This window comes from Brassica napus, chromosome A6, assembly GCF_020379485.1.
Source record: "Brassica napus cultivar Da-Ae chromosome A6, Da-Ae, whole genome shotgun sequence".
Classification (NCBI taxonomy): domain Eukaryota; kingdom Viridiplantae; phylum Streptophyta; class Magnoliopsida; order Brassicales; family Brassicaceae; genus Brassica; species Brassica napus.
The window spans coordinates 166,037-175,927 of NC_063439.1; the positions used below are offsets into that span (position 1 = coordinate 166,037).

At 36.2% G+C, this 9,891-nt stretch overlaps 2 protein-coding genes across 3 annotated transcripts; one reads left to right on the forward strand and one right to left on the reverse strand.

The window, feature by feature from the left end:
• Positions 1-1,631: 1,631 nt before the first annotated feature.
• On the reverse strand, positions 1,632-4,194 carry LOC125610055 (coiled-coil domain-containing protein 22-like). Of its 2 annotated transcripts, none has more exons than XM_048781720.1 (6): positions 3,593-4,194; positions 3,079-3,435; positions 2,767-2,978; positions 2,517-2,666; positions 2,213-2,437; positions 1,632-2,128 (listed from the first exon to the last, which is right to left on the reverse strand). In XM_048781720.1, exons 1-6 carry the CDS (start codon positions 3,872-3,874, stop codon positions 1,891-1,893), a joined length of 1,464 nt encoding a protein of 487 aa, XP_048637677.1. In that variant the 5' UTR covers positions 3,875-4,194; the 3' UTR covers positions 1,632-1,890. The 2 variants fall into 2 exon arrangements, with proteins under 2 accessions (XP_048637677.1, XP_048637676.1); XM_048781719.1 differs by having other exon boundaries at positions 2,767-2,981.
• A 2,078-nt stretch (positions 4,195-6,272) lies between these two features.
• On the forward strand, positions 6,273-8,992 carry LOC106438579 (SEC14 cytosolic factor). The gene is made up of 10 exons (XM_048781722.1): positions 6,273-6,625; positions 6,736-6,767; positions 7,183-7,266; positions 7,360-7,413; positions 7,507-7,584; positions 7,655-7,708; positions 7,810-7,869; positions 7,963-8,058; positions 8,162-8,344; positions 8,413-8,992. Exons 1-10 carry the CDS (start codon positions 6,571-6,573, stop codon positions 8,698-8,700), a joined length of 984 nt encoding a protein of 327 aa, XP_048637679.1. The 5' UTR covers positions 6,273-6,570; the 3' UTR covers positions 8,701-8,992.
• The last annotated feature ends 899 nt before the right edge of the window (positions 8,993-9,891 follow it).

The following is a 9,891-nucleotide window of genomic DNA, read 5'->3' on the forward strand; positions in this document are numbered from 1 at the left end:
TAGTGAGTTTTCGGTAAATGCTTTATATATGAATATTTACCATTTAGCAAAAAAAAAATAATTCAAGTTCTTGAGTTCTCCAGTTGAAGCCGAAAGTGAATGAATTGTTTGAAAGACCGAGTCTTTGAAGCTTCTCCAACCTTTTAATCGTTTCAGGAACTAGACCAGAGATTGCATTGTTTTGCAACAGCCTACGCCACAAACCTTAAGTTCAACAAAGAACAATTAAAAACAGTGGCGGATCTAGAAAAAAATTTAAATGAGGGCAATAAAATATGAAAAGGTTAAAAATCAGGCTAAAAGAGACATAGACGGGAATCGATCCTGGGTTTAGTGGGGGCATAGAAAGGGTTTTAACCAATTAAGCTACAGAATCTTAGATACTCACTATGTATTTTAATTTAATTTTACATTTTACTGGGGGCAACTGCCCCCTGCTGTAAAGGGTAGACCCGCCCCTGATTAAAAAGACTAAGGCACAAGAATGAAACATAGCAAAGAAGAGTATATAACTTACGTATTGTAGATAAGTGAGGTCTCCGATTCTAGAAGACAATGTACCAGACAAGCTTTGGCTAGGAAGTCCTCTGTTTCATATAGCGGACAATGTCACAAGACATAACTCTCAAATATCTATTTAGTTTCTTTGACTTGTGTACTAGAGAAAAGAGAAGACTCACAGTGCAGAGACATAGCCATCAGTGCTGAAACAGACACAACAACATCATCAAACATTTCAAATATCATCAACAAAAACATAAATAAATAATAATAAAGGAGAAGAGGTGATGTTACTTGTGCTGAAACAGGCACAACATCATCAAACCAGCAGGAGAGGTCTTAATCGTGTGTCCAAGTGGAAACTGTAATTGACAACTTTTTCACCTAACCTCGAACACTTTAGTCGTAAAGCTCTTCATAGTGTTGAGCAACACTCACTATATATTGCCAGAAAGGTCTCGCTTCGTTCACATAACTGCAAACAATAAAGAAAATGAGAAACTAATCTTCCAAGGAGTTAGTTTTAAGCATGAACTAGACTCTGACTTGTGCATCCTCACGGGTGTTTTCATTTTTTATAATCAAAATTTAAGATTGACTGTAGTTTTAATTGTTTCTACATAAGTACATAGTATTGATTGTTTTTATGTCTTTTGGATATCCAAGTAAGCAAAATCATATTTTAAAAATATACAGATTCTATAGAAAAGTAAAATAATATATTATTCACTTTTATTTTTTTTTTAACGTTGGATTGTATTATTAAGTCTTATAATCAAAAAGTTCTAAACAATAAGAATTATCAAAACAAAAGAGTAGAAAAGGGATACACCAATAGAGATCCAAAGTAAACTAACAACACATCTTGCGTATGGATGACTAAAGATTTTCATATAAAAACTCCATATTGCTTTTGGAGAAGCTGAATCTCAAGGGAGATAATCTTCGTATTAATCCAAAAACACCACGCTTCAGAATGAATTGAGAACGATTGTCACTCTTTTTTTAATACTCCAGTAGGAGCCATTTTATATGAATGAAAATTTAGGTTTGACAATTAAGAAGAAGAAGATGTGCTTTCAATATAGCAAAAACCTTTTTGCCATATATTTTGTTGTTGTGATAATACATAAAGAAGGTTTGGGAAGATGATCCCAATGGAATAGTTATTAGAAACTGATGATGTCTCTTCTTTAGTTTGTATTCTCTTACAAACATATATCAGATATGACTTGGCTGAATAACCTTTTGGTCTTTCTTTAGCATTCAGAAATCTTTTTACTCATTCTCTATGAAACACATACACTCAAAACCTGAAAGCACCCTAGCAGATGGCTCTTTGTTAAACCTCGAATACTCTACAAACCTCATAGTGAAGTATAAACCACATTAATTCAGTTGTTTCTCAAGACTTTGGTTCTCTTGCCTGATGGCATCGAGGTCGGCTTGTAATTTCTCCAGACTCATGCCCCGGCTTGTGATGGAACCCAGCTTCTTCTCATAGTCAACTGCTTCTCTTCTTAACCGATCAGTCATGAGGATCTTTTCAGAGATTTGCTCAAAAATACCGTGGATACTCGTCACTAGCTTGTAGACCTGTCGCATGGCTGGATCCTTCTTCAGCTCCCTGCCCCGAAAAAAGTAAAACAATCCTCATCACCTATTTTTGACCAGACAATGCAAACATGTCAGATGAAAAGCTCATTCATACCTTGTAACCATCTCATCCACAACAGCATATGATCGGTGCAAACGTTCTCGGATGGAGTTACTCTCTAATTGTAGCTCCCTAGTCTCCCCTGAAATCCTCTGAATGTCACTATCCAGTTTGCGGCTGTTTTTCGTTATTTCTTTAATCCCATGGATATAAGACTTCCGTGGCGCTGCTTTTGGCTGCCTCTCAAGTTCAGTTTGTAGTTTACATCGTTCCTCTTCCCTGTCGGATAAAAAAAAGTCAACACACCATTAATATGATGACGAGAGTGAACATGCAAAATCACGAGTTCTCTGCTTACCTCTTTTGAATTTCTGATGAGAGAGACTGTAAATCAAGTTCAGTCGTTTTCAACTTATGGAACTTGTCTTTAGCCTCTGGCTCCTCCTCCACATGAAGTTGGTCCAAAAGACATAGCTTTTTAGCTTCCAAAGTCAGCCTTACATCGTCCCTGAAAGAAGACACACACAATCATGACTGTACATATACATTTCAGGTTATGCATGGATTCTTTCAACTTGAAAATAATATAGAATATTGTTGATAGATACCATTGTTTTTTCAGATCCATGATATTGCACCTTTTGACCGCTACTTGTTGATATAACCCACCAGGCTGTTTTTCATCCAATAACAGCATCCCCGCAGCCAAATTCAACAACTCCAACTCACTGTCAAGACTGCTTAGCTCTGAAGATCCAGATTCAAGTTCCTCCAAGAGCACATTATGTTGGTTCTGTAACTCAACAGTCTCATAATTTGGCTGCTGCAACGCATAAATATGATAAAAAAAATTAAGGCTTCAACATTCATAAAATTGGGTTGACATTACTCCCATGTAGAGGAGAATAGAGAAGCAGTACCTCTGACTCAGACGGGTCTACAGAAGAAGGTTGTTCATATCCAGATGACTGTCTCAGTGAGAAGAATTCAGCAGCGGTAGAACCATCTGCTGAAGCATTTTGAGCATGAGAGTTGGGTGGCTGAGGGATTTCGCTAGTCATGGTAAGATCTTTCAGGACAGCTTCAACCTTGTGTAAATGCATATCAAAAGTCTCATCTGAAGTATCTCTGAAAGTGTCGTCCACCTTTGGCATGCTAGCTATATCACCACCAGGAGGAAGAGGAGAAGCTTCGAGACCTTGCTGCTTTTTATTGGAAAGCCTCTCAAGTAAGAAAGTAAGCAACCTAAAGGAGTCATCTTGAGAGGGATGAAGAAACTGCCGCAAAGCAACACAGAGACAATCTGTTTCAGAATAAGAAGAAAAGCGAAAGAAGGGAAGCTAAGAAAGACCAAAAGGACTATACTTTCATCAAAGGCGATGAATCTAATTATGATCCTCTTAAAGTTGATTCCTTTCAGCAATCTTATGATACCTTATGATAACTAATGTCGCCCATGTAGCCAAGGTTCTTCACGGAGTGGGCTATATCGGTGCATATCATCATATACCTTTCCGGAAGAGAATCTACTACTACTACTGGTTTCATCTCACTCGCCGCCGCCGCCGATGGGTCGATCAGATTAAGCAGCTGAGCGCAGATCGACGTCAGAGCCTCCGATGTAAACTGAGACACAGAGGAGAAATCTCCAGGGATCGAAACCCCAGATTCCATCAACGTCGACATCACTATATCTCCTCCACATTCCTCCTCCATCCTTTCCTTCCCAAGGAAAAGGGACACTCTCTGTTTTTGTCAACCATCCTTCGTACGACGCCGTTTTCCCGCACTAACAATCACTTGTGACGTGTGACAAAATAAATTATGTTTAAAACCCTTTTCTTCCTTATTTAAATCATTGCTCACCTATATATTGGTAATTCCTAATAGAAGAGCATCCTTCATTGCTCAAAGTGATACTAGAGAGCAATCAGAGATTTTGTTTATCCTGGAGTTTTTGTTTAGGGATGAGGTTGGTAACCCACCCCTTTTGGTCTCTGTATTCTTAACTTTATGATAATTTTAGATAAAAACAACAATCAACCAAGAAATCCTACATATGTTGTTATGTTTTACTTACATTACTATAAACTAGAATATAGGACTGACCTGGAGCCGAGCTAGAGAGAACAAAGAACCTACCAATAATAGGCATAGTAGAGACTAATGTGATGAGCTAAGATTAGTTCAAGCACTAATTCTTACAAAAGATCCATATAATTAAGGTTTAATGTCTTAGATTAGGCTTTGTTATGTATGTGTGTTTCAGGGTGCATGAATGTTCTTAGGAGGTTCAGTGTTTAAGCATAAAGAGATATGGTCATTTGGATAATATTGCTTACTTGCGTCTCCTTAACAGAATCAATATCGGGAATAAATCATCACAATCAAGTTTTTTTTCAGCTATAACGAATGAACATCTTATTGTAGTGAATTCGTATTTAACAATTAAAAAAGCCTGTCAAGCATAATTGCGTGCACATAAGAATGCTACTTGTGCATGTGTTTCTATATACATGTTGACTAATAGAACAACTTGAATTAAACATAAACTCTTGGATGAGTTATATTATTTTTTCAGGATTTAAATATAAGAAAAAGCACATACTGGGGAAATTAATATGATCTTCTACTTCTCTTTTTTTGCTTATGCCATATGTTAGGTCCAAATTTAGAAGAGAAAAAGGAATATAGGAATATGTTGTGAGAGTATCTAAAATCTAAATAAAAATAATTGATAGTATTTGTTAAAAATAAAGTAGAAAACGGACAGAAATAATAAAACAAAAATAAAAAGGTAAGGGGAGATAGTTGACGATGCATGTGTGTCATATGGGTTGGGTTGGGCTCTTATTAATTTTTGTGAATGAATGTGGAGAGAACTAACACATGATTGACGGTGATAGTGGACACTTATGTTTTCTTTGAATCTCAGATTTGCTTTATTGTTCATAAAATATTGTTATTTACTTGGCCAAGCCATTGTATTGTATGGGTGCACGCATCTTATTCTCTCTCTTTTTTTTTGTTGCACTAATCTCAAGCCAATTATATTAATTATAGCATTGTGTTAAAAAAACATAGTGTTAGTTGATTTGTAATCAATTTCTTTTCTGAAGTAGTGCGTATGTATTGGACATCAACAAATAAATTTCAAAAGAATTAGATTCCCATGCATGCAATAGTCGCTCTCGTTTCAGAGCTGCTTTCCTTTCCTAACCAATATTTCTGGAATATAATAAGCATAGTAATGGGTGAATGCTTTTTTTAAGTTCATGTGCATAAATGTCATTAAATTACGTCATTTTTGTTCTGGAAAGAATATTTACTGCTGAAATTAGGGCTAGATAAAATACCCAGACTCAGAAAAAAACCCAAACTATTTCCATAAAAATTATATCCAAACCGAACCGAAGTTAGTAAAATATCTGAACAAATCTAAAATTTTGGTATTTGAAAAATCAAACTCAAATCCTATCTGAAATGAGTACCCACAAATATTCAAACCACAATTGTATTAATATATTAATTGTTTTTAAATTTAATATTCACAATATTCAAAATACTTAGAAAATAGTTAAAAATAATTATTTAAAATATTCAAAACACAAAAATACTTTATATACAAACAGGTATATTCATCAAATTATCTAATCTGAGCCAATTTCACATTAATTTTAGGTATTTAGCATACATTATTCAAATTTATATGGTATATATTATTTTGTTTTGGATTTAAAGGATTTTTAAAATATATTGAAATTTTTTAATTTTTTATATAATTAAAATGAATATCCAAACTTGAACAGAACCTTAACCGAATTCGAACTAAAATTTATAAATATTTTGAATCATTTAAACCCAAATGTCCACTTTTAACTGGAATCATCAAATATTTAAGAAAAGGAGAAGACAATAAAAGTAAAGTTTTGATAGGAAAATAAAGTGAAACTGCCAAAATTTAGATGCTCGCTTGACTTTTGAGTGGAGAATTTTCGTAAAGAAAAGATATTGAAATTTTAGAAAATGGAAAATAAGCTTTTATGCTTCGATGGAAAATCGAATATTTTATTAATACGTTAATCAAAAATCTCCTAATCTCTCTCTTTATTAAAAAGAGAGAAGTGAAGATGATAATTGTCCTAAACTCACGAGAGGGAGGGAGAGGAAGGCTTTAGGAAAAGAGAGGACTGGTTTCTCTCTCTGTCTTTTTTTTTTTTTGTCGGCCTCTCTCTGTCTTTCTAAAAAAAAAAAAGTTTTATCTTCGCCTCCATAAAAAAAAAAGAGAAAAAAATAAATATAAGAAAGTGAACTTTTTTTCTGAATCACACTTCCTTGCTTGAGAGGAAGAACTATTGTCCTAAAGATCAGAGCTGAACCGAGATCTCTCTGGAGAGAGAGAGAGAGAGAAAATGAGCATGGCTAGTGAGGAAGCAGTCAAGCAATTACGTACTTTGATGGAAGATGGTGTGTGTCGTCTTTCTTCTATGTTTTAAAGCTTTTTGCTTCTTTGTTCCAAGACCACCGACTAAATCCTCAAATCTTATTTTTTTTGCTTGTCTTGTGGTAATTGACAGTTGAAGATGAATCACTGAGAGAGTCGTATCGGGTTAGTCAGATTACACTTTCTTTCTTTCTTTTCTTTAGATGCTCAGAAATAATGATTCAACTCCAAACCTCTTTATTGCTATTTCAGATTTGGTATTTTGGGCTTCACTTTTCTATTAAAAAAGAAACTTTTTTTGGGGGGGGGGGGGGGGGGGGGGGGGGGTCAGCTGGAACCAATCTGGTGTCATTTGTATTTGATCTGGATCTATAATTTTTGAATCCGCCTCTAAAAGTTGTTTGCATTTGGTTAAATTCAAAATGATCCAATGTTGGTTGTTGGATGGATCTGTGGAGTCAGAAGATCAGTATATATTGGGCTGATCCAGAGTTTTTCAGTATTGGTGTGTCAAATGCAACTTTGGATCTTTTTATAGCTTGGAGAAAAAATAACCAAAAATGGTATGTTATGTTTGCAGAACATACATCAAGGGTATCCCACAGAGACTTTGTTGCGCTTTCTTAAAGCCAGAGATTTTAATGTCCACAAATCTCACAAAATGGTGCTTTCATTCTCTTTGCTTCTTTTTCTTTTTCTTATATAAGCCTTCGTTTTTCTGGGGGCTTTTAAACTAATGATTGCAAGTTTGTCACAGTTGCTTGACTGCTTGGAATGGAGGACTCAAAACGAGATTGACAGCATACTCACCGTGAGTTTTGGTGCTCTTGTTTTTTCTATTTTTCTGAGACCCTTTCATCTCATCCTGTAATTATTATTTTTTTTTTTTGAAAAAATTATGCAGAAGCCAATTGTTCCTGTTGAGTTGTACAGAGGAATCAGAGACTCCCAGCTTGTCGGTCTCTCTGGTTATTCAAAGGAGGTAACTTACTAGTTACTACTACTAGTTCTACACATGTTTGACCCAAACTAATTCATCTAAAAACTTGTAGGGTCTCCCTGTCATTGCCATTGGTGTGGGGCTTAGCACATATGACAAAGCCTCTGTAAGCCTAATCTCTACATATTCCTCTTCCAACTCAGAGAAGGCTTTACATGAAGTTAAAACTCTTGACCATAACTTTCTTCTGATCCTTCATTCATTCAGGTTCACTACTATGTACAGTCTCACATTCAAATGAATGAGTACCGTGATCGTGTCGTTTTGGTAATGACCATTTAAAACTCTCTCTTTGGTTTACCCTTTTTCTTCTTTCATAGTCTCTCTAATGGTGTGTGATTTTTCTTCTTTTCTGTATAGCCATCTGCTACAAAGAAACAGGGACGACCTATCTGCACTTGTTTGAAAATTTTGGATATGTCTGGATTAAAGCTTTCAGCTCTAAGTCAAATTAAGGTAAATAATCTAATTTATTGTTTTGACTTTTTTCTACTAATTACATTTTTACTTATGGTTTGTATAAGAACTTGTTGTGTTTTTTTCATCACATTTGCTGCAGTTAATGACTACTATAACCACAATAGACGATTTAAACTACCCAGAGAAGACAGAGACGTATTATATAGTCAATGTCCCCTACATATTTTCTGCTTGCTGGAAAACCATAAAGCCTCTGCTGCAAGAGAGGACAAAGAAGAAGATTCAAGTTCTCAAAGGCTGCGGTAAAGATGAGTTGCTTAAGGTAAAAACAATTCAATTCCCCTCTCTCCTGTGCAACAACAAGACTGACTGAAAAGAAACGTAATGCAGGTAATGGACTATGAGTCTCTGCCACATTTCTGTAGAAGGGAAGGGTCTGGCTCTGGTAGGCATATCTCAAATGGAGCAGAAGACAACTGCTTCTCTTTGGATCACTCTTTCCACCAAGAGCTCTACAGCTATGTGAAGCAACAGGCTCTGGTTAAAGGGCCGTCGAATGCACCCATCAGACATGGTTCGGTTCACGTAAGGTTCCCTGAGCCAGCTACGGAAGGCACCAAGATATTCGATACCTTAGAATCTGAGTTCCAGAAGCTTGGATGTGACCAGAAGGTCTGATTTCTCCGGGCCTTATATTTGATACAAGAAGCAGAGTTTTCTGTGGTTGTAACATGAGCAGCAGAGTAATTTTAAGATAAGAATCAACCTTGAGCATCTCCAAGGACTGTATTACTAGATTTCCTTGCTTGCATCAGGTAGGTAGATGCAAGTTTTATTGCAACAAAAAAGAAGAAAAAAAAAATACTCAATTTCCTGTGTATGCTTATGATCTATAATATATATATATATATATATGGAACTCATTTCTATTAAGGGGTCATTTCTATAATATATATAGAAGCTTCTTCTTCTTCATACTCTTTTTTTTTTTGGTCAGACCTTTCTTGCATTAATCTTAAACAACAGAAACAGAGTTTAACATCCCCTCAGGGGAGTTTGAAAGTACAAACAACGCATCCTTCACCATACCGTCTGCAACAGAGTTACAGAGGCGAGGTATAAACTTAAAGGAGATAGAGTTAAGGGATCTACTCAACACACTAATGTCATGGATGATCCCTAGCAGTGCGATCACAGAAGCTTTGTCTGTGAGGAGGACAACTAGACACTTAGAATCCCCTAGCGTTTGCGATCACAGCAAAAGTAGCAGAAGAAGAGGCAGCAGAGAGGTATGAGAAAGAGGTGATGGAACTCGGGGTGGAGTCTCCCATGTTTCTCCTCCTAGGAACACTCGGGATGCTCTATCTTTTCTGCTTCGCCGCAGCAGCGATTATGGTAATGACTTGTAGAGACGGTGGAGATTTGGGTTTGCAGTTTGGGATAACAGGACTACTTGTGGTACTAAACTTGCCTTTACACGAGGGCATGTTGTTGAGGAAAGACAAAGGGAAGATGCCACTGAGCGTGACAGTTAAATCAGTTGTGTTGGCTTTATCCGCCTGCACTTGTATTGCGTTTCTATAAAGGGAAAAGATTGAGTCAAATGTATTCAAAATAATTGGACGGACTCTACCTGACATGTTTTGGTCTGGAAAATAAACAAACGGTTCTAGTGGACATCAGCGAATGTTTTCTTTTGAAACGACTTATCTCTGAAATTTAGAAAAAAAAAAGAAAAAGAAAGAAGAGGTAATGGGAGTTTGGAGTCTTCCCATGTTTCTCATCCTCTCGGAACACATCAATCTCTCAGGTTAATAAACTGGCCTTCATACCAACCAACCAAGTCATGCTGTTGAGGAAAGATGCCAA